Source organism: Puntigrus tetrazona, chromosome 25 (assembly GCF_018831695.1).
Source record: "Puntigrus tetrazona isolate hp1 chromosome 25, ASM1883169v1, whole genome shotgun sequence".
NCBI classification, from domain to species: domain Eukaryota; kingdom Metazoa; phylum Chordata; class Actinopteri; order Cypriniformes; family Cyprinidae; genus Puntigrus; species Puntigrus tetrazona.
This window is the reverse complement of record NC_056723.1, coordinates 8,140,196-8,165,420: the sequence shown is the minus strand read 5'-3', so window position 1 is coordinate 8,165,420 and position 25,225 is coordinate 8,140,196. Positions and strand designations below refer to the sequence as shown.

Sequence of the window (25,225 nt, the reverse complement as noted above, 5' to 3'; positions counted from 1 at the left end):
GGTTTCTGCACATACTGGGTAGTAACAGTACAGCTAGCAGTAGGTTGCCCAGTCTGTGACCGATGTCTGTAATCGATTCCATTGTTTTAATGGGAATGGGCTAACACAAACCCACCCCTTGCCTTGCAGAGAACACAGCTCTGCGGACAGCTGGGTTGCCCCTTCACCCTAACAAGGCATAATTAGATCTGTAGGGGATGTACTGGCTCTTTATGAGGCTGTATCATTATTAGAGTAAACTTCACTAGTGTTGATACACTCAAACTCAAATTACAAAAGCACACAATGAATCTCTGTCTGGCAATATGGAATAAAAAGGAAAGATATTACATAATAGCAGTTCTGTATTCTTTGAGATGCCTCATCTAATCCATCTCATTATCAGAGGTGTTTGTTTATAAACAAATATCGGAGTTACATCATCATACAATGGTGATTATGATATAATGGGATTGACTGTTCTACTACACTGGTGACGGAGCTGTTGTCACGCAGACAGCGCTGATTAATCGCGTGTTGATTAAGTCTTGACATGTGTCACAAGCCGATGCACAGTTGCGTGTTTCCAAGAGGTGTGCGTTTCCATGTGATGCAATATCGCAAACCTGAAAAACTCTGAACAGGTGAGCTCTCTTAATTTGTTGAGATGCTTAAATGGTGAAACAGTGGATTACAGTGGTTATGTCATCAACTAAATAGTGATGATTTAATGTGGTTTTAGACGGGATTTTGTTTGAATGACATAGATCTCTTAAAATATTATTCCCATCAGCACCAGATTCAGGTCATTTGGTGCTCAGCCGAACCTCAACATTTCTGCAAAATTCACAAAATGCAATTTTGTTTTATTCATTAGGGTCAATATCGAATACTGGATTGGTTGAACTGGTTTACAAAACTACTGTCTGATTCATTTGAAATAAAGTCATATGCATTTGCTGACTCTTAGGGATAGTTCACCCAATAATGGCTATTCTGTCATTCTGGGTCAACAACTATTCAATCATTGAACAAGATGTGTGTCTGATAACTGGTTCTTTAAAGCAAATGGTTTCAGTAGATTCTGTGTTGTGTCTGTTACAAAGGAAGATCACCTTGCCCTCTGACTGATGTTGTCACGTGTGTGTCTGTACTGTATGGCTGTGTTAAGGATGCACAGACAGTGACATAACAATTCTCAGTTTACCTGTGTGACAGAAAACTCCTACCAATGGTCTAATGCCACAGACAGTGTTTAGTAAACAGATAGTCCTTGAACTACCTACAGTGCACCATGTCTTCAAAACATTTTTCATTAATTGTGTTTATCATGTGACATATGACGTATACGCATTTAGTTATGCAAATATCATATTTCAGTTCATGATCAGATTTGGAGATATTTAGCATTACATCACTTGCTCACTAATGGATTCACTCTGCAGTGAATGGGTGCCGTCAGAATGAGAGTCCAAACGGCTGATAAACATACCAACAATTCGCGTCCACACGATACTCTCTAAAATGGCACTGCTGTGACGATACAGTTCGTTTCATTTTCATACAAAAAGTATTCTCTTTGCTTCATAATGTTACAGTTGAACCACTGATGGCAGATGAACTATTCTGACAATGTCTTTCATACTTTTCTGTACCTTGACAGTGTTATGCTTACCAGTCACAAGCTTACCAGTTTTTATCCAAAATATGTTAAATTGTATTCCTAAGATGAATGAAGCTTGGAGGCAAGTGACAAAATGTAAATTTTGAGGTAGAAGACATTTATGACATTAAGACCATCATTTAAAGTCCATAATCTATAACACTTTCTCCCGCGAAAAATATCTTACTCTAGTATCCTCTATGTTTACCTGACATTATGCAATAAGTTTCAGAAAGAACGCGAGTGCAGTAAAACCAAACCTGCAAATGACATAAGATGAGCGTGCAGTGTCCTGCCTGCACCTGCTTCTATCACTCAATGCCTTATCGTCAGGTTCCTTTACTGTCTCAGCCAAACATGTCAGCACCAGACACCAGGCTCACTGGCTAGAGCTTCACAGCACCCAAAGAGAGCCATTGCAACCCACGCTGTAGCTGCCGTCCATTCTGACTGGATTTGTTATTTAATTCGTTCTCTGGATTCACTGCTCAGCACTGCCTGAGGTAGAAATGGGCCCGAGGGCAGAATCAGAGAGAGGGGAAGGAGAAAGCAGAGGAGAGAAGGTAAGATATTGAACAGGGTGATGAAAGACTACGGAAAAACACTTTATATAATGAGCAGGTATGTGATGCTATAGTTTTTAGATGGTTGTAGAGTAAATTCTCAGGACTTCCAAAAAAAGGAGAGTGTTATTATGTAGCATTATAAACATTATTAACATATTAACTTTAACTCTCAACAGTCAACAATATGGGCAAAAAATTCAAGTGTCATTTATTTAAAAAGCAAGGCATTAATTGTGCTGATTTCATGTGTTTGTATTTCAGTTTAAGGTAATATACGTACTGTACATAAACCATAGGGATACTCTTTTTGCAATAACAAGGTAGTCCCTTGCTTGGTGTTTCTAGGGTATGAGGTTTCTCCCTTCGCCCAGGCAACTGGAGAACACTGAGGTAACTAGTCTCTCGAGCTTAGTTAACTGATGCCCATAATCCTGTAAGAAAAACATCTTTACTGGCAGACTGGATAAATGATGGTCAAATGAGAGAGTGTTGGTTGTGAAGTTGATATGCAAGATCTTCACTTGTTGAGTCTAGGAAATGTCTTCAAGGATGTGTCATAGCCTTGAAGTGAATCTGCATATTTATATCCTTGATTTAACACTCAAGATCAAGTTTAAGATCGCCATTAGACAGCTGAAACGGAGGACAGAAAGCTTGTACACTTATTTCTCAGCGCACCCCTTCAATAATATATATATATATATATATAAAACGCACTGAATGACTATATTAAATAACTTTTCATTACAGAAAACTTAGTTGTTTGGTGGAAAAAAGTTTTGCATATATAGGTTTTAATATTAAAAACAGTGCACGATATCTAATTAATGGCATCCACTATTAAAAAAATATTATGTTCTTTAATTTCTCTCAAGTTCTTTGCATGTGGATTCTGCGTAGCAAGAATAGCAAAGCAGGTGTTGTCTTGAAATTTAATTGGAGAACGAGGTAATGAATTTGTACAAAAGTGCAAGTGGTGTGTTTTTGTTTGGCATTCTGGGCCTTTATTTTGACAGGTATGATAGGAAGTGAAATGGGGTTGGACGTTAATGAACAAGTGAGAAGTGGTACTTGTAAAGTAATCAAATTGTAAAGTAATCATTACATTGTTATGTTTGTCTCGAAATGTTTGACTATACATCAAGTTGAGTGTACTTAGTGTGATTGTTTAGACGATATAGAATTTAAATAGTGAAGTGTGTCAGCTTTTAATACTTTTAATGTTAGTAACTTATAATTTGTTTAAGTAGTAAAAATAATGTGTAGCTTGTAGTTACAGCTTAAAAATAGCTGCTGAAAAAAGTTGGGTCATTTTGGAACAATCCTCGGACTAGACAGTACATGGGGCATCTGTGCTCAAAGATTCAGCACATTTAAAGTCTAGGTCAAAGCCAAAATGAAATCCCTGGCAACAAAAGCAAAGCTGCTCAGAGTAATTACTGTAGATGTCAGCTGTAATTTAAACATGAGTAGATGTTGAATGTTATCATTGCCATCCTGCCCCATCCTCTGTGTGTGTGTGTGTGTGTGTGTGTGTGTGTGTGTGTGTGTGCACACATGGGTTTGTGTATTTGTGTGTGTGATAGGGATTAGCCCATGTGGGGCCTGGCCCAGACAGCTGACCTTGATAGATAATGTTACTCATGCTGCCCATGCTGGCATAAATGAGTGGGGCATTGTCAGTCTGTCTCTCTGCCCACTCACTGAACAGCTCTACTGTTGAACATGGACATCTGTAAATCTCAAGCATCATTATACAGCATATTCAAAAGAGAGATTGGAGTGTTGCTCTAATTCATTCATTTATTTTTTATTAATGGTGCCTTTATTAATGGACTCCCATAGATTTACACTGAAGGAGGACACTTTATTACATATCATAGAGATTTAAATGCTGGCTATGATAGTTTAAGCGACCAGTTAAAACTCTTTTGCATAGCAACACCCTGGCAACCTCCCACATCAACTTGAAAAGTTTTGCACAGGCTTTTATGAATTAAAAAGTCTTTCCGACTATAAGATATGTAAAAGTGCATCAATAGTACAGGTTACAGTGATTTTATTAGCATGCTGAAAGACTTAGCTGTTAGAGAGTTTGTAAGGCAAATCACTGGCAAGTGGCTATAAATGCATCTTTTAAGTAGTGCTGTTACAGCTAAACTTATTCAGGTCAACATTTTTAGACATAGCGTCGAAATGTTTTTTTAGGATGGTATGTTATGCTAAAAATAGCTCAAATTTGAAAAGTTTGTTTCATAAACACAAAACCAGTAATTTTACATGCTTCCTCAAGACCTTTCTTAATCATTTCTTGTCTGACAACTGACTATTTTTCAGCTACAAGACTACTTATACTGTTTAATTATATTAGTGCAAGCTCAGGCCTACATTGGTCATCAACATACTTGACCTGTTAAAATAGACTGCCATCTGTAGTTTCAATAAGACGCACATATATATGGTCATGTGCAAAAATAACGTCTTAGCAAAGGTGTGGACTTTACCTCGACTTTATCTTTTGGCCTCCTAAACGTGTCACATATGGTTAATCCATATAGCCTCTACACTGCAACACCTGCTCTATTGGATGACCCTATTCTCAACTGAACAACTTATAACCACTTGCTGATCAGTGCATATGCTTAACTTGCATATTTGCCAGCTAGGTCATTAGCCATCAGTCTGTTGCGTTCATGAATATATACATATATACATTGTTGCATATTTGTAATATGATGGGTGATACTGACTTTGTAGCCAAACTCAGTTTAAACGCCATCAATATAAGTTGCATTAACACTAGATTAGATCAGCTAGAAATAAGTAGGCTAGAAAGTTTGTTCTAATAAGGTCTAACATAATTTGTAGAAGTCACTATATTTGATTATCTAATGTACTAATGTTCATGCATTTGTAAAAGTGATTTAGATGTAATTTTAGGGCCACAGTAAGATAAAATCATACATTGTTTTTCATGGGGATTATGTCTATAATACCCTTTAGGAATTGGTTCTGGTCTTCAGGGTCAAAACTGCAACTAAAATAATGTTTCTTTAGATTAAGAACTTGGATTAGGAATCCTTTATAAGATTAAGATTTTTAAAGATTAAGAACTGAATCCTAAACAATATAGGTGCATTTAAATTTGAAGACATTTTCCAACTGTTTTCACAGCTAGGAGTGTCCAGTCCTGCTCCTGAGGGCCACCTCCCTGTAGAGTTTAGCTCCAACTTTAATTAAACACACCTGAACCAGCTAATCAAGGTCAAAAGGATTACTTGAAACTCCCAGGCAGGGGTGTGTTGCCCAAAACCATTGTTAGCTAACTATAACGTGCACTGTAAAAAAAATTACAGTGATTTTAACAGAAAATACAGTACAGAATGCTACAGTAAAAATCTGTTAAATGGTTAACAGTAAATTCCTGTAAAAATTACAGACAGGAACTGACTTTCCCAGATTTCCCTGTATTGCATTTTAAATTTTGTTTGAATTTGACATTTTTTCTTTAAAATCTTTAAATCACTATGTTTCTTCTTAGTTTTTGTTTTCAGTTATGTTTATTATTGTTAAATTAATGTTCATTTCATATTTCAGTGTAAACCCCATTATGGTGTTTAGTGTTTGTGTAAATGACACCAAGCACCTTTTATATATGTTCATATTTTAAAGCTGCTTGTGATGGGCTTTGGTTCATCTTGAGACTTTCTCATCACCACCTGCATTTGGTGGTTCAGTGTATTTCAAAGGTACAAAATAGATTTCAGTACGTTAATGGGTTGGTATATTAACTGGTTAATGAAATTACAGTATTTAACTGTAAATTAAACTTAAAACCGGCTCTCCGTGACAGAGTTTGGACATCCCCACTGTCCTGCAGAGCTTAGCTCCAACCCTTATAAAACAAACATGAACAACCTAATCAAGGTCTTCAAGATAGCTTTACCTTTAAGGCATGTGTGTTAGAGTTAAACTTTGGGGAACAGTGGTCCATCAGGGACAGGTTTGGACATCTCTAAAGCATTGAACTGATTTGTTACCTCTGGTAAAATTTGATCGAAGAAGCAAAGTTTTAATGACAGTTCCAAGCTCTTCTATTTTAAAACTCTTTTATTGCCAGAGGACCTGTAAAATCATAGTAACGTCCACCTCACATTGAAAACCCCAGCGGCCATGTGATTAAGGCAACACACCTGTTACATAACCATTGAATGACACAATTAAAGTGATATGTCTAAGGTCTTCCAAATGTCAGTTACAATGTAAACACAAAGTTGGTAAACACATTCCCATTCTCAGCTGATGGCAGGTGCACAAGATCCAATTTGTTCCCTCCTAAGTGGCGTTGAGAGATGTGGGTATACACATTAGACCCCTAGCCCCCATGGATGAAACAGTCAGAAATATTATCCTTTATGGAGGCAAATGGAGGAGCTATCACTATGAAGGGCAGAGCTAGTTTTCCCACTCTCTCCATGCTGGAGCAGGAGAAACCAAAGCCTATGTGTGCATGCCGGGAGATAAGATTTCCTCTCTGCACTTCACTGCTGTTTGTCAGCGTCCTGGGGGAATGTGAGCGGTGGAGGGGAGGAAATATCTCCGGCTCTGTCTCTAGGAGACGGCCTCTGAGAGGGAGGAGTTACCAGAAGTCCCAACAGAAGTTGCTTCTACTGCCCCTGAGTGGAGCTCCACTGTCAGGGATCACTCCCCTGATGCTTCCTATAGAGGAAGAGGAAGATGGCACTGAGAACCCCCACTGCTCAGTCTCCGGCTCAGGATGGCTCCCTTGTGGAGTCTCGTCCACACGTCACCAAGCTCTCCCTGAGCACCCCACGTAGCCACACATTTAGCCCTGCCTGCAGCACACATCTCCTCTAACAGAGAAGTGGAGATGGCATGTGAAACGGACACTTCAGACTCTCTCACACTCTGAATAAATCTAAAAGAAGTGGATCTCTTTTGATTGTTAATTCTGGACTGGGGAGCTCTAGGTCATCGAAGACCAAAGAAGTTGTTGTGGTTAACTTGAGGGCTCCTTACCAGCAAGTGGACATGATGTAGTGGGACTGAGGCCTATGGTTATTGCAGCATGGAGAGACCCTACCATGGGTGGAGAAGGGACCACACCATCTTGCTGTGGCTTTGAGATCCTCCAGAACTGCTGGGGCTCCCGACAGAGTCAGAGAAACAGGAGAGTTCAACCTGAGGTAAAGATTTGTGGAGCTCTGCCAGCAGAAGGTGCTGTCTCCTAAAATGTCCACCCCCTGTAATAGTGCTAATGAATCATGGATAAGTGTACCTACAAATGTAGATCAGCTAGATAGCATTTCAGCTTGTTTAGTGCATTTGTAACAGTAGATGTTATCGAAAAGCCTTCGTTCACATTCCAGATATTGTTTTTAAATTCTGTGTTCTGATTTGTGTTCTGCAGAAGTGATATTTCAGTCATCACATAAATTGTGTAAACATCTATAATACCTTACAGCCTGTTGGTAAGAAGTAGTTCTAATTACCTGTTGCTTAAATAAATTATAAATAGATGGTAAATATAATGCTCTCAGAACATATTAATGTTTTTCTTCACAACGCAATAAAAGGTATTACCTAGCAAAATGTCCTTCTTGCTCTTTTAGATTAAGTGGCTGTTGACAAATGGCTGCACTTTGAGGAAAAATTGTGCAAAAACTGAACCCTTAGGGCAGGGGTTCTCAACTCTTGCTCTTGAAGTCCACATTCCTGCAGAGATTTGCTGCAACCTTGATCAAACCAATCTGTAACTTTCTAGTGATCCTAAAGGTCTTGATTAGCTTGTTCAGGTGCTTGATTACAAGTAGAGCTCAACTTTGCAGGAAAGTTGACCCTGAAGGCCAGAGTTGAGAACCCCTCCCTAAAGAGGGTACGATAGCTTGTCACTTGGACAGTACCCTATTTTAGTACCTTGGACAAGTATTATGTACCTTTAAAAAAATTATCTTACAGCGGTGTGTCAATAGTACCATAACTACTTTTAATTTCTGTTTGTCTCTCGCTAAGTTATCATATGTCTTTAGAAAACTAGTGCATTAGTGATAGGGCTTGGCATCTGCAGTGATCCATACACTTTCATATATGAAGCAATCTGGAAAGCCTGACTGCTGCTTCTAGACTACTTCCAACTACTTTTATGTTCCATGAAAAAGGCTACATATTTTCAACATTAAGAGGAGTGGATGATAACAGAGTTTTCCCTTTCAGGTGAATCTCTCAAAGACAAGCATTTTGGATCAAAGGATTCAAAGGATTCTGACTCAGCCTTGTTCAAAAAACCCAATCAGTTCTCTCTAGCATTTCCTGGTGCTGCATGACACCTTCGTAGTCATTAATTAAATACTTATGCTAATAAAATCATTTACTAAACGGATGATTATAGAATGCAAATAAGCAGTCTGTCACCTTTTAATCATTACTACATCCACAGCAGCGAGTGTTGGTATTTACCTCACACGTTTTCATGACTGGTTTCAGTCATGTAGAGCTGTTTACAATAACATAAATGAGCCTTGAATGGGGAGATACTGGCAGGCTGCTAAGGATTGGGCTGGGAAAGAGGTGTCACGCACTTGCCCTCTCTGAGCTCCATTGTGCTGAATGAGCACTCCATCAGGAACAGTTCATCCTCATAGCTCACCGTGATTACTATAGTGCCTCTGTGTTATGTAACTTAAACACTAATCATAATCAGACCTCTTTCCCTCCTCCCAACACAGTGAGAATACTTGTTGTCCTGTCCCACACCTTTGTCTCTCTACTGATCTATCAATGTCTTTTGTATATAGACTAGATTGCTCTCTCATCGTAGTAATTAGTTACAGTAAAGAGCTTAAAACCTAAAAACAAACATTGTTATCATTTACTCTACCTCATGTCTTTCCAAGCACAGTCTGCTTTTTATTGACTGCTTTTTAGTGGGTTTTTTTTTCTTTTTGTTTGTTTTTTTTATGGTATGAACTTTACGGATCTATGTGAAAACTCTATGTTGAAAAAACAACAGAATGTGTGTTTGGAAAGATGTGATTGAATAATAAAAATTAATGAATGATCTCTTTACTCAGTGGTTTTCACTGAACCAGAACAATGTCAAAAATACTATTTGTCTATTTTAGGTATTCATAGATGCCAATCACCCACAGTGGTTTAGTTAAGCTAAAACTACTACAGTTTTTCTTAGGTCTAAATTAGTAGACACAGCCGGCCTTAGTTTGACATTTGAGAAAAGTGGTTGGATAATAAGCCTACATACCGAGTCACACTGTATCAGATACAGTAAAAAGCTTCATGCTTGTTACATGCAAGCAGAGCCAGTCTATAGAGAATAGGTGTGAAAAAAGTATCAACTTGCCACCTTCTATATTTGCCATTTCTGAAGGCTTGAAGTGTTTTGCATAACTAATTCTAAAGTCAAACTGTCTCTAGTAAAAGAGACATTTGATGGCCATCTGATAATCAATAGACATTACAAATGGCTTTTTTATGTTAAACATAAATATATCACTAGTGCAGCTCACAGCAAGCAATTTTTGCGATCAGCATTTATCTGTCGTAGGCAGACTTAGGGGCACTTCACACATTCTCACTTTCCCACTGTGAGATTTTTTAATTGGTTGTTCTACGGAAACACGCAGATGGATATTTTGTGCCAATGCATGGCACCAAGATGCCATGTGAACTTAAAAACAGTTAAGCTATTAAAAACTCATCTCACAACCCATCATGAAGCTGCTCTTGAATGATGGAAAATGCCTCATGGCTTGAGGACCACATTCATGATATATATATATATATATATATATATATATATATATATATATATATATATATATATATATATATATATATGTGTGTGTGTGTGTGTGTGTGTGTGTGTGTGTGTGTGTGTGTGTGTGTGTTTTGGTAAAAGAAACAATTAAATTACATTTATTTTACCAATATAATAATATTAATATTAGGCTAATGTTATAAACAAAGACTTATTTATATGCCATTATTGTTTGTTTGTTTTTTAAAAGCAAAGGGGTCCCATAAATTTGGCTGGTCGCGTGACCACCTTTATGCAGAATAAAATCACTTCATTTAAACCGCTCAGTCTTAACACATTTGTCAGCGTTATTAATTGTTAAAGCGTGAAACTAGTTTTTTTTTTTTTTTACTAACGCAACGATACGGATCTCCCATTTGAACCAAAGCCCGATTAATCACGGCGTTATTAAGGCTGAGTTGAGGGGCGTTTTCGGGCTCTTGGCTCGCCCACTGCTCTCCTGACATTTTGAAATACACATGGCTTTGGGAATGACGATGTACTGATAGGCGTTATTTATTGGGGTCCCATCGTTCGTTGACAGATGGAAACTTAAAGAGAGAGCAGTAAACAGATAGTGGCGAAGGCGGTGCCGCTGCATTCTCAAAGCTCGTGTCAAAGCGAGGAAACTGGGAGCGGAGGCGCTCGCGGCGAGCGCACACTAAAAAACTCTTTCCTCCGAGCCGAGGCTGACTTGTGCAGCTGCACATTTGGACATTGTGCCATAGCTGTCCTGGATTACCACTTTAGGAGCGCCATGACTTGGCAAACAAATGCGGTGCGCTAGGATGGAAGGAATATGGGTTCAGTGATAGGTAAGCGCACGTAAACAAATCTATATAGAGTGCAGGCGGGCTGGAAAACCTGAACAGGTGGCATATCTCGGGACATACACGTCAAGTGGAGCAGACGGACAGCTTGCCTCTTTGCGTTAATCTCCTGCTGACGAAAGCTTTTCAACCCTTCTCCGCCTCGTCGGGAAACACTTCATTTCGCGAAGTTCTCGTGATATTTTCCAGTGCTGACAGGACGGGTTCCGGTGTCTTGCAGGATTCCTAAGATGCGCATGCAAGCTCCCTGCTGGATTTAATAGCGATCGCGCTCTTTCTTTCTCATGCCTTACGACTTGGATGTGTTAAATATCCACGTGTCAAAAAGCGACATGTTTCCTGAAATTAATAACAAGGTAATGTATTAAGACTATCAATTTATGCCTTCCCTCGCATGCGTTTTGGATTGCTGTTGTTGAAAGCTTTTCATCAAAACTTATGTTTGCATATTTATCAGATAAACGAGGTTGCGCGGAAGTTTGCTATTTGGTTATTAGAAAAGAAAGAACGTTTTTTACAATATAATCTACTGTCGTAGGCTAGTAATTATGCATACCTTTTTATTAGATAGATTATTGGTACGCCTTTTAAAATGTAGCCGCAGTTTAAGTAACATCATAACTATATGTTATAGAGTTTATTACTAGTCTCTATTGTTCTTAAAATGAAAAATATATTAACAGAAAAAAATAGTTGTTTAAATTAGATTAATTATATGCACTTTAATTACTATATATATATATATATATATATATATACAAACTATTATTTTGGCGGAAACTATAATATAAAATATAGTGCCGTTATCAAAAGAAAAATATGTGTGTGTGTGTGTGTGTGTGTATAGTTTATATGCTAATTATAAACCTATATATAGGCTACTTTTCAGAAGACGAAAATGTGGTTGCCATGGTAATTTTGTAAGAGACTATAAAGAACTTCCTCGAGTTGTTTTATTTGGTTATTTGCTCAGATTTCATTGCACCTCGCCTTCTAAGAATCGTAACTCACAGTAACTCGAGAGTCTATTGCGTTCCGTTCTGTGTATTTTCGGTTTTTATTGATGATAAAGTTTAGAGTGCAGGGTTACAATAAATTATGTAGTCCCAATCTTCTATTCATCCTGCCACTCCAGCATTGAGATTTATCCCACCTCTGTGTGTAATGAAATGCATTGTCTGTGTTCTGTCAAAGATTGATGTTAAAAGCACCCATTGCACCCTATGAGTATATTTGGTCTGAACATGTGATGCTTAGGATGCTTAAAAAACCCCAAGCCATGTCTAAGTATGAACCATCCTTTAAGGTTACTGTCAGCAAATGATTCAGTACTGAGCTCCAAGTAAAGGCATTGAGTATTGAGTATTAAGAATGGCATATGATGTATATTTGAGACTTTTGGGGTGTGGTTTTGGTTTCCCCCATGATTATAGTTTCTTCTTTTCTTGGGGTGGCCCAGATTGGTCTGTCTGTGCATGTGATACCAAAATGTGTAAAAACCATTGGTGGTGGGCTTAAACACCAATTTGTTTTTTAAAATAGCATATGGGTTATAAAATTGGGCACATTGCAAAGTAAAAGTCGTTGGTTTAGCTCACAGTAGAGCCTTGAAAGTAAAGATTCCACAAAGGTGTTTTCAAAGTGATGCCACAGAATAACCATTTTTAGTTCCCCAAAGAACCGTTCAGTTCTTATAAGAACCATTTTTCAGTGCAAAGAACATTTTAACAATCAAAAGAACCATTATCCATTATAAAAAATTAAAAGATTCCATGAACGTTAAAGGTTATTTATGGTTAATAAAGAACCATTATTTTTATATATAATTTACGGGTGCATTGATATAAAAATTCTAGCTTATAATTGTTTTCATGATTTATTATTTTGGACATTTTAAATAGGTATTTTTAAAGATAAACTCTAGACGAGCTTGAAGCTCAATGATAGGTAAAAGTAATCTACATTTTAAAATGCGAAATTATCATGCTAAATTAAATATGCAATTCAGATTATTTAAATCCTATATTGGCTCTAAAATCACACCAATAAAAATCATTCTGATAATCTTTGTTTTCAACTTTAAAAACAAAAAATGTTATTGTAGTGGTACCAATATTTTGTGCATCCCTAACAAAAGCCAGAAAAATGTCAAATCACCCAAGGAATGCGATTTTTCTGGCGAATACATCTCACTCTTTCATTGCACACTGACCCACATTGTAACACAAAGCCCTTGATCTTGAACATAGCAACTCAAAGGTGTTAATATTTGAATGAGCCTTTTAAAACCAGGGGCTCAAATTGCACAGCTGATCAGCCGCAGTCTAAGTGTAACAAATTTTTACTGCCTGTTTTCTAAATGCATCTCTTTGTTGCCGCCACACTAGAATCCATGTACTCTCTGATCCCCCCCAGAGCCAGAATGTACTTCACTGCATGTGAATGAATGCAGTTAAGTCCCATCACATCAGCATTGGCTAAACCTCCCTCTGCTTGGCCAAAAACCACCATATGCTTGTGGATTAAGTGTGTGAGAGCCACATAAATCTCCAAGGTGTGTATATACAGGCGAGATCATGGCATTGTCTGTATGTTTCCTGGACAATCTGTTTGACTTCTGCTACAAGCCGCCGATATCCTCTCTTTGTATCTCATCCCCCCCACCCGAGAGGCTCTAAGTTTAGCTGGAGCTTTTCATCCGTCCTTATGCTGTCTGTCGGCACTATTGACGCACGCTCCACCTGATTAAGATGGATGTGGGCCTGTTTTCTCGTATGTCCGCAATCATGACTGATTGTAGTCATCGCAAGTCCCCTGGTATCCTTGATCGCTCAGCGTTCGTGCTCAAGAGGCACATTAGTTAGGAGCTGATGGCTGCGAAGTCTTAAGTACCAGTCTGCAAATCACGACTGCCCTCTACTATGAGGTCAGACTGCATCGTGTGACGCGGTGGGCATCACTGAAATGCTATTAACGTGCTTTTGAATTAAAAACAAGCAACCTTGGTGTATTGAACATGAGTCATCCGCTGTGTTGAATAACACAGAGCGAGCGGAGATGAGTCCTGAAGTTATATAGCCAGCATCCCACACGTAAGACTGTGGATGTGGGTTGCGAGAGTGCGCCCACACGTCACGCTTTTGACGTCTTTCCTCCGCTCTCTTTCACAGTCAGCCAGACCCGAGGCTTTCCCTCACCCCCACAGGTCTCAGGCCGAGAACACAAAAATAGGACCCAACTGCACCTACTCACAGGTGAGACTATATTCATAGAGAAAGACATAAGCGGTTACTTAACAGTGATGATTCATATGTATTGATTTGCGAAGGCTTTGTGAATCATTCTACTGTAAGGCTGATTCTGTCTGGGAGGAGAACTGTGAGATGGGTGCAGGGTGTTGTGAGCAATTGGGTTTACCTTTTGAACCAAATCTGTCTAGAATACAAAACGATTTCACTGACTGAAATAAAAACAAATACTCTTGGTATTAATATGTAAAAATTGACTTTGGTGTGTTTATGTTACGCATTAGGGTTGTGGGATAGGTATCACAAGTATTTGAAAATGACGTATTGTGTGCTCGTCAATCATGTGCGTATCATATTAACACCAATGTAAATATTTGTTTATCAGTACTATGAGTTTTTGTTTTTATTTGGTGTTCTACTTATATGCATTTTCATGAGACCGGGCTCCATGTACACTACCATTAAGATTCAAAAGTTTGGGATTGGTGTAGGCTATTGTTTTAAACTAATACTTTTATTCGGTTATTCAAAGTTATTCAAAAGTTACGTAAAAATTTAAAAAAATTGTACGTACTGTAATTTTAAAGATTTTATTTCAAACAAATACTGTGCTTTTTTAGTTCTCATCAAAGAATGCTGAAAAAAATGTTTCATATTTCTACTAAAATATAAAAAAAAATTGTTTTAACATTGATTATAATAAGTAATGTTTCTTGAGCAGCAAATATATTAGAATTATTCTGAAGGATCATGTGACACCGAAGACTGGAGAAATGATACTGAAAATTCTGCCTTGCATCACAGGAATAAATGACATATAAACATGTTAATATAGAAAACTAAATTACTAAATATACTAAAAACTGCTAAATGGTATATAAATTATTCATTTGGAATTTTTTTAATTCTTTGTTTTATTTTTATTTGCTTGCTGAACACACATCTATCTTATATACTATAAAATATTATTATAATTTTTTATAAATATGATTATTATATTTCGCAGTTGGCATCATCTAATCTTGGATATTCGTTTATAAACTCACATGACATGATGGAATATTATAATAAAATGTTGAAATTATAAACCATCTAACATCTGACACAGGCTAGATATCTTAAAGGTGAAGCGTCTGTAATTTCCGTGCCACTTACGTCAATTTATCATTAAAAATTCAACAGACTTAATAATAAACAGCAAGACGTGTTGTGCAAAGACATCACTGGGGAGTTATTTTATATAATGACTGAAACAAATCGTCAAATTATCTAAACAAAGTGATTCAATAAATGAATAGAATTTCCCAACACTATTACTCAACATTTTTTAACTTAAATATACAGCTGATGCTTATGTGTAAATAGGCTCTTCCTTTGTTTGCCTCTAAATATAGATCCCTCCAAGCGCCTATAGAAAGGGTGGTGTTAAATCTTTAATGCCGAGTGTGAAATGACCCCCTAACAGTTTATTTTTAGTCATTAACTAAAAGCAATCTCTTCACAGGTGCTAACAGCTGCTCATAATAAAGTACTTGGCATAGTGCCTCTGAATGTGGAAATGCGTTGATTCGATTGTGGTTTGAACGCACAGCTGTGGTGTCTTAGCGGTGCACGTTGTTTACGGACAGCCTACTGTATTCTTGTAGGTCTCTGCAGGTGCCCCTATGCTATATTTAGCAACTGTTTCTATGCGTCATGATCAAGTTGGCAGAAGCCGCAGTATAACATACGAGATTGAATATCGCATCTATCTATAGACACACTTGCTCTTTTTTCAGCCCAGAAGTTTGTCGAGCATTGGCTTTGAACCGTGAGATGGGGGGGAAACCTGCAAGCTATGAACGAGCCCCTCCCTTGTGCAGTGCCCTACATTTGTTTCATAGCAAAAGAACTTTGCGTTTTACTCTTTCCGTGAGGAAATAACGAAGAAAGGTAATCGTGTAGACAAAAATCTGTATCATTCGCTCTTATTACACATTAAATGTTAGATTTAGAGCATATATTTGTTCCTCTGATGGGGTGGGTTGGGAAAGACAGCTGTATCGCTGCTTTTGTCCCCACCTCGTTCTCAAACGCCGCTGAAATTCCATCCTCTATGCAGGGGGTCCGGTTCACTGGGGCCGTTGGCCACTAGCCTTGCGCGAAGCTCACGTATCTTTCCCGGCAGTTTGGCCCATGTTACTGATTTGCAGAGTTTTTCGTGTTGAACAGTACTTAAGAGTATTGTGTCTTTTGTTTTTTAGAAATGTGGGACGGGGGTTGGTACTTTGCCCCAGCTAGAGGCTCCGGTCAAGCAGGTTCTGGTGACCAATGGCAAACTTCTGCATTCGAATGGAACCCTACCCAGTATCGTCAAACAACTTGTGCAAAGCACTCAAGGGAATCAGGTGGGATAACTCTCAGAAAATGAAAATCCAGTTATCATCACTCACTCTTGTGTCTATATAGTCTTCTATGACTTCTCTAGAACACAAAACAAGATTTTTTCATACAACAATGGTAACTGTTAACAGTAATTATATCTGTCAATCTCAAAAAATGACAAATTTGAAATAGCCATTGTTGGGGGGGTAACAGGATTATGTAATTTAATTACAAATAAGTGTAATCCATTACATTTACTGAGGATAAAAATCTGTAATTAAATTACAGTTACTTATGAATTTTACAGGAATTGTAAAATTGTAAAAATTGTCCATTTCCATTTTTACATCCATTTCTTGTAACACAGGAAGAGAGGCCGAGGCCACAGTTTCCCAATCGCTTTGGTTCTTCTGTGGAAAACCTCTCCGAATCCTTAACTAGGAGCATCATCAATAAGTTTGAGAAGATCAGGACATATGAGGGACAGAGGCTGCCTATGTCTCCAACAAGTATGAAGTGCTCTCATACTCTGGTAACTCTCTGTTTAATTGGATTATATACTGGTATGTTTACCGTTCATGCATGTCTTCCTTCAACAGCGGCACTGAAGCACTTCCAGAACCAGCTAACAGAATATGAGAAGGAGGAGATCATGGACTACTCTGAGATCTGGTATCTGGGTTTGGACACAAAGAAGATTGAGGGCTCCCAGGGATCCCCACAGAATTCAGGCTATGACGATGAGCATGGCAGCTACTTAAAGGTTATATTTGATATATATCTTTCTGTGATTACATTACTTTTGCCTGCCAGTGTTATTTTAGTTTTAGTGAGATGCCATTATAGTTTTTATTAATATTTTGAATTCGTCATTTTAATTTGAAACTAATTTTGCTGTATTTTTCTTTTTTTTATTACGATAGTTTTTACCTGTCTATACAGTTTTTATACATGTTATTTAACTTCTGGTTTTAGGCTTAGTTATTTTAGTATGTTAGTTAACTAAATGAAAATGATAAATGTTTCTTTGGCAGCTACAGTAACTACAAGTTCTTTTTTACATGCCATGTTATTTCAGCTAACATTTATTTTATGGCTTCTGGCATACAGTTTAGTGGGTGACATACTGACCTCATTTTCAACTTCTCGATAAATTATGAAATTGCATTACAGCACGAGGCTGGCTAATTCAGCTACAGGCTGCCAGACACTCATGTCCGGCCTGTCTTCCATGAATGTGCCTTTTCAGAAAGACGTTCCTCAGGATTACTGGCTATTAGACTGAATGCCTTTGGGCTTGACAATTTAAACAGTCATACAACAGGCATTTGCAGTCAAAACATGTAAACAGTGTCACATGCTGGACAGTCTCAATATGTGCCCGAGTGTTAGTTAAGATATAAAACAAATGAGAAACATTTATGCATGTCAATATTACCATTCAGATGTTTGTCCAAGTAACAGGAAGTCTGCCACCGCAAAGGAGACGGGAATAATTATGCTGACCTGTTTGTCAGCTGACTCTGTCCTCTAAATACTTTGTGCAGGTCCTGCATGACCATATAGGCTATCGCTATGAAGTCCTGGAGGTGATTGGGAAAGGATCGTTTGGCCAAGTCTTGAAATGTTTGGATCACAAGACAAATGAGATGGTGGCCATCAAGATCATTCGGAATAAGAAGAGGTAAAACGAACCTACAGTCCATGTGTTCATTAGGGCCTTTCGTACCCGAACTAATTGCGGAACAACACACTTTTTGGCGTGTTTGCACCGTTGGAACTAGGAACAATTTTAATCCCAAGAACTGTGTTTGGAGAAATTAAATTAGCTCATACTTCAGAGTAGTGTCCAAAACAATTCTAGGAATTTAGATGTAAGTGTACACTGATTGGCTAAATGTGCAATCACTCGCCATGATTTAAAACACTGTGTAAACAGGGTATTGATGCTGTATCAACATCAACTCAAGTTCCTCACGTTCTTTCAATCACCTGTCAACAAGACCCGCAGGACACAGCATCCTCTTGTTGTTAACGTTGTTCTTTGTTTCCCATTGTCGAACACCTTGCACAAATGATGTCGCTGTAGACCAGCTTATGTCACTTCTTAGTACCCACTGTTGGTGCGAATGCAACCCTTTAAATGGTACTGGGAAATAGTTCATGCAAAATCATCCCAGTGTTTTAGTACTGTACTTTTAGTTTTGGAACTAAAGTGGTGCGAAAGGCCTATTCTCATTCCTATGCAAATCTTTGGTACAGTCGGGCTAAGCAGTCCCTAGGGGGGTCTTTGGTGGTACTGCCAAGGTGGTCTGTACATTTCAAGCTAATATTTTTTAAATTATTTGTCAACTATATAACAATATAAGAAATAATACTGAAAATGTACACAATATTTTTCACACTTTTCCTCTCATGAGGCCATCAAAAGGTCTTTAATCAGCGCTTATCTGGGTCATAGCTTACACTGGACTTGATACACTGAAAGGTGTTAAAAGGTGTCTGTAGTGTATCGTATTACGTGTCTGGGCCGAACTGATCTCATGCCCTTCAACTGCCATCTCACCTGCTTTGACTGATGCTTTAGCTTTAAACCCTCTCAAAATGCTAAGCTCAGTAATGTCTAGCTGCTCTGAATTTGTTTCAGAACTTTTTTGAGTTTATATAATATACAAGATCTGTATTAAAAAATAGCTAGAAAGTCCATACATTTTAGGCTACCTCTACAGTAATCCAAATGCATAATTTTCTTGCGCTTTTGCCTTCTGTCCACACCGAAACACCGAAAGTGCCCTGCAAATATATAGCTTTTAAGTGGATAAATCTGAAAACACAGTTTTCACATTGTAGTGTGGAAACTATAAATGTTTAATGCTGCTTCAGTGCAACTCTGATGTAACAATGAATCGTGAGATATTATGCTAAAACAGTAGTCTTAGCAGAAGAACATGTGAGAACTGTATAATCTTTAATGAGCATAAATTTAGCCTTTTTTGACATTTCAGTTTGGATAATGAATTTCTGGTCAAAGCGTAAAAACACTAGTGTGGTCAAAAAGAGTGATTTGAAACTAAAACAGCATTTTCAAATGCATCTGGATTAATGTAGCCTCAGCACCTAAAATGCTGGCCCTTGTGCATATATACACGTTTTTGTCACACCCTCCACCTGTATAGCTCTGCTATGGCGTGTTTACTTGTACGAACTTGTATGTACACTGTAGAAACACTAAAAATACTAACAACATTCTACATATTCATAAAGTTAATAAATATTGTTAAGCAAGTTTTTTTTGACTTTCAGGTTCCATCATCAGGCTCTTGTAGAACTGAAGATCCTAGATGCCGTTCGGAGAAGAGACAGAGATAACTGCCACAATGTTATTCACATGAAGGAGTACTTCTACTTCCGCAACCACTTGTGCATCTCCTTCGAGCTGCTGGGGTGGGTGGAAATTGTTTGAATCATTTAGATGGACACATAACCCATTTCATTTTATACTATTAAACCTGTATGGTAACACGTGTTAAACATAGAAGTCACGTCCTGGACTAGAATACTTCCCTGTAACTACAGCTTATTATAGACATCTATTTAAAGTAAATATAAAGTAGTTTTACTTTCATATTTATAAGTGAAACGGGTTATTCAACCAAAAATATATCAAATTAATTTGAGTTAATTAAAAATTTATTGAATATATTTTTCATTTATTTATTTTTTATGTACGTTTATTATTCCATTTTGATTTTTTGTTGGCCTTGTAAACCACATAGCCAAGGTAAAAACATTTTGCAAAAAGAATATATAACAGTTGCTATATTTACGTGTGAAGTGAGAGTTTCCTGGTGTAGACCTTAAGGGCTCTGGGTAAAGTGATCAATTAAGTCGCTTTGCAGGAAAAGCAGCTTCATCTCTGGCGGCCTGACCTTTAGAGGACATCAGATGTGTCCTCCCCGTCTTCGGTTACAGTCACAGAATCCTTTAGTTAATGCCTTGATTAGGTCCCTATCTCTTTCCTTGCCCACTCATGGTGTGAAGTCTCCGATTACATTAGGCTGTTCACAGCTGCTGTTTTAGGCCTCCCTACTGCCAAAGATAATGACTTTCATGAGTTCCCTCTCAAAGGGCTCTTTAGCATAATGCTTAGCGGTTAACACACTAATAGTGTGATTTTGTTTTTATGGATGTGCTTAAAGACAGGAGGCTGTTGAGTGACAATGGATGCGTTTGTCCAAAGTTCAAAGTGAGGTAGTGCCAAAAATGACTGTGCTGCCCTCTAGAGGCATTTAGATAAATGGCATACTGCCATGAATATATAACTATATACGGTTCACAAGGTATTAGCCATTAACATCATCCTGTAACTTTGTCACAGATAGCTAATTGTGCCTCTTGTCTCCATACAGAGCTAACCTCTATGAGCTTATTAAGAAGAACAACTTCCAGGGCTTCAGTCTGGGCTTGATTCGGCGTTTTGCTCATGCACTGCTCAAGTGCCTTCAGATGCTGCACAAAGAGAAGATCATCCACTGTGACCTTAAACCGGTAAACTGTAATAAAGACTTTAATAAAGTCTGTTAAAGCGACAGTTCTTTTGTACTTTCTGCTTATCAAAAATCCTGAAATAAATGTATCGCAATTTTTACAATAAATATTAAGCAGCGCAGCTGTTTTCAATATTGATAATAAGAAATGTTTCTTGAGCACCAAATAGAATGATATAATACAAAATACAATATGAGGTTATTTGTAAAGCCCATTTAAAACAACTGGTGTGCTTTACAGTAAAATAGAACGACAGGCAATAAAAAAAATAAAAAGGCATTCAAGCACTAGAGAAACAATAAAAATATGAACATAAAATAAAAGAGAATAAAGTAAAATAGATGAAAAAAGATATCAAAAATATAAATACAAATGAGAATATTGAAAGCCATAGAGAAATAAAAAGTTTTAAAAGCAGATTTAAAAATGTAAATTTCAAAAACTTTGAGCAGATCTAATGTATGCCAGAATTTTTAAATCAATTCTGTATTTGATCAGTAACCAAGGAAGTGAAATCAAAACCAGTGTGATAGGTTCACTTTTATGTCACCCTTTTAGAAGCCGGGTTGCAGCATTTTGTACTAAGCGTAAGCGTGTGACATATGCCTGAGAGACACCAATGTACAAAGAATTGCAATAGTCAAGTTGGGATGTTGGTATTCATGACAATTTCAAAGATCTTACCAGGCAAAAAATGTTTAAAAAACAAGACCTAACCAGAGCACTTACCTGCTTATTAAATTTAATACTTTTATCAAGCAAAACCCCCAGATTCCGAACACAAGGGTTACTGAATGGTACCAAAGTACTGGGATCAACATCATGAATGATACGCTCGTTTGAACCAAATAAGATCATTTCTAAACTAAGGACAAACTAAGGCAACCACGACTGAGTAGTTTTCGTTAAAACAACAGCACTTCAAAAGTTTGACAAGGGCTAGGTTTGGAATAGGATCACGTGAGACTGAAGTATTAACCCTGAAAATCACCTTTGACATCAAATAAATGTATTTCACAGCGTTACTGTTTTGCTGTCAGGTTTAGATTTTTGATCTTTTTTTTTTTAACCTTACTGAGTATTTTATATTAAAATGTATATTATCATGTAAAACGGGAATGAATTATTAATTGTTTTATTAGCTAATCACTAATTAATTTTTAATATAAAATGACCATTTTGACAAAACAATTGTAATCATTCATTTTTATCTTAATAGGAGAACATTCTCCTGTCCCAGAGAGGACAAGGAAACATCAAGGTGGTCGACTTTGGATCAAGCTGCTATGAGCAACAGAGAGGTAAGCATCAAACCCTGTGTAATGAGCAAACATGTGACCCATTGAGATACGATTCGATGTCATTTGAACTATCAAGCTTATTCATGCTGTTAGAGTGGCTTCATAAAATCCATGTAGCTCTAATAGACTACTTGTATTCTCGTCTGCAGTGTACACTTACATTCAGAGCCGCTTCTACCGCTCACCAGAGGTGATTCTGGGCCATCCGTACAGCATGGCAATAGACATGTGGAGTCTGGGCTGCATTTTAGCAGAGCTGTACACTGGTTATCCCCTCTTCCCAGGAGAGAGTGAAGTGGAGCAGATCGCCTGTATTATGGAGGTGAGAGACTAGATTAGCGGTCAAAGAAATAGTTCGCTGTATGTCTTTCGTTCTTTTGTGAAACTATGCAGTAACAACTTATGGCGGCTGTAGTTTAAAGCTTTAAAATGGATGCAAAAACGGTTGCAGATGCAAATACATTGGTTGCTGAGCATGATTTTTGATTTTGCAGATTATGGGACTTCCTCCAAATGACTTTGTTCAGACTGCATCAAGACGGAGGTTATTTTTTGGTAAGTAGAGTGCAAATAACGTTAACACTTTACAAGAAGATTCCATTTGTTGACATTATGAACTAACAATGAAAAATGATTTGATTTAAAAATGATTAATCAGATTCCAAAGGAAACCCAAGGAATATCACCAACAGTAAAGGGAAGAAGCGTCGACCCAACTCAAAAGATCTTGCCAGTGTGTTGAAGACCAACGATCCTCAGTTCCTTGACTTCATTCGACGTTGCCTTGTGTATGTATAGTAAAGTAATAATTTGATTCCATATTTATTACAACAACACACACGATCAAACTTTTTTTTAATCTGTGCCGTTGGGTTCTTGCAGGTGGGATCCCACAAAGCGCATGACCCCCGATGAAGGGATGCAGCACGAGTGGATCACAGAGGGACGTCTCAACAAGCTCCATCCTAAACCTCGGCCAGTCCGCAAAGACATCGACAACAATTATGAATTCACTTACCGCAAAGCGACTTTGAACAGGACAAGCAAGGGTCAGAATATGTTCTTGTATAATAATGATTGATTCTAACTATTGGTAATGATATACAAGTGCCCTAAACATGGTTGGATACTAAATCCATGCTTAAATTAAATTAAATTTAATGTTGATATAATTATGATAATATATCTGAAATTTGATTACATGAAATATTTGGTTAATATTTATTTAACACTGTTATTTAATATAATTACCTTCCATTATACCAACCATTTATTACGTTAATATAACTACTTTTTATCTCTCCATAGCTGATAAATCTGGTTCTGACGACAAACTCAAGAGGGTGAGTGACGCTTCGAGCAAAGGAGGCAAGACGGCATCAGAAGAGCGTCAGCGTCCTATAGGAGCTTCAGCCGAGGAAGACAAGAGTGAAGGCACAGGCAAAAGTGTGAGCAAAGACAGCAAGTCGGACTCAAGCGGAGAGCGGTCCGTTCAGATCATCATCAAACCTCAGACAGGCTCGAGCACTGATTCTTCAGAAGGACAGGAGCCTCAGTTTCTCCCTCCTATTGTATAACACCCCCAAAGAAATAAACGAGCAATGTTTTTATAGCGTATGGTTTATACTTCAGCCGCTTGGTCTGGACTTACCTATTGTGCGGCTTAGACAGTTTGACTTCTTGTATGGCAAAAAGTCAAACAAGTTATTTATTTTTTTTAGCAGTTTCTTTCTTGTGGTCTGTAAAGGTGTGGTCACAAAAGAGTTTGAGCATCCAAAAAATATTTTATGACAATTTTGTAATAAATCACACGCTATAATAAAATGAAATCAAAAAATAAAATCACTATTTATAGTTGTGTGACCACATCTTCACTCTCCAGTTTAGAGGAATTAGATTAGTGGTCAAAGAGTGGTAGTCTGTGTTTTTGACTATTCAAATGATTTATTGATTTCTACGTAAAGTGAATCATTTGGTGTCATTTTGGTGCTTGTGATGTATTTCGAAAGGATTATTACTAAGGTTGTTTGTGACACTAGCATATTTTGCGGAGCATCATGCTATGTGCATGTTTATTGGGTCTAGTGTGCTTTTTCATTTTTGTTTTCAAAGCATAAAAGCTTTTAGCAACGTCGTTAATAGAACTCGAGGTGAACTTGAGTACCAAAGCTGCTTTATTGTGCAATGTTACTGCATGGATTAACAGTGTTTGTATGCTTTGTTGTCATTTGCCAGGTTTTTTATTATTTCTATGAGTTTGTAAGCTCTCTGTGCAATAAATTACTGAGCCAAAGAGATTAATTATATACGTTTTTGTTCTAGAGATACACATCCTCAGACTAAATCTGACGGAAAGCACACTAGATCATCAGAATGTGCACAGTACTTGCGTGATTGTATTGATGACGACTGATGATGATCGCATTGTTGTTGATGATGATGTTTATGATTATTATGATCTAGCTTTAGAGGGAAGGTCAAGAACGTTGCAGTTTAAAGTAAAATTAGTGGATCATTGTATGTTTATACAAAATTAAAAATACAACATTTTATGGATTGTTATAGTTTTTTTCCTGTATATAGAGTTCTTAAGGTAAATACCATGCACCCTGTGTGGATGCCACAAAGTCATGTAAACATTAGACAAGGTTTTACTTGTTCTCATATTGTTTGTCTGTTATAATTGAAAAAAAGAGATTTTTACTACCATATGCTATCTCTCTCCCTTGTTGTTTCTTGACAATTTTGTTTATGGGATATAAGAAAGTTTTGGATCTAGGGTGTTAGGTAGTGCCTTTCAGTATTAGAATGAAGTCATTTAAATTGTCTATTGAATAATGTCTGTAAAATACTGTCATACCTCTGACAATAAATATGTAATACCATACTGAA

The 25,225-nt window shown here is 37.5% G+C and overlaps 1 protein-coding gene across 6 annotated transcripts; it reads left to right on the top strand.

Moving 5' to 3' along the window:
- Positions 1 to 1,987: 1,987 nt before the first annotated feature.
- dyrk4 (dual-specificity tyrosine-(Y)-phosphorylation regulated kinase 4) lies at positions 1,988 to 25,225 on the top strand. Of its 6 annotated transcripts, XM_043228847.1 has the most exons (15): positions 1,988 to 2,205; positions 2,554 to 2,598; positions 14,043 to 14,126; positions 16,364 to 16,507; positions 16,852 to 16,993; positions 17,084 to 17,247; positions 18,032 to 18,168; positions 19,788 to 19,928; positions 20,894 to 21,032; positions 22,252 to 22,333; positions 22,483 to 22,655; positions 22,828 to 22,888; positions 22,992 to 23,121; positions 23,216 to 23,382; positions 23,642 to 25,225. In XM_043228847.1, the coding sequence occupies exons 1-15, from the start codon at positions 2,152 to 2,154 to the stop codon at positions 23,908 to 23,910; spliced, it is 1,932 nt and encodes a 643-aa protein (XP_043084782.1). In that variant the 5' UTR covers positions 1,988 to 2,151; the 3' UTR covers positions 23,911 to 25,225. The 6 variants fall into 6 exon arrangements, with proteins under 6 accessions (XP_043084782.1, XP_043084784.1, XP_043084785.1 ...); XM_043228849.1 differs by lacking the exon at positions 2,554 to 2,598; XM_043228850.1 differs by lacking the exon at positions 14,043 to 14,126.

What these genes read in the sequence shown, in the direction of transcription:
- dyrk4 (XM_043228847.1), top strand. Translation starts at nt 2,152, where the DNA reads ATGGGCCCGAGGGCAGAATCAGAGAGAGGGGAAGGAGAAAGCAGAGGA. An exon ending in AAAGCACTCAAGGGAATCAG is followed by an intron (nt 16,508 to 16,851) that starts GTGGGATAACTC and finishes CTTGTAACACAG; the next exon opens with GAAGAGAGGCCGAGGCCACA. An exon ending in TCCACTGTGACCTTAAACCG is followed by an intron (nt 21,033 to 22,251) that starts GTAAACTGTAAT and finishes TTATCTTAATAG; the next exon opens with GAGAACATTCTCCTGTCCCA.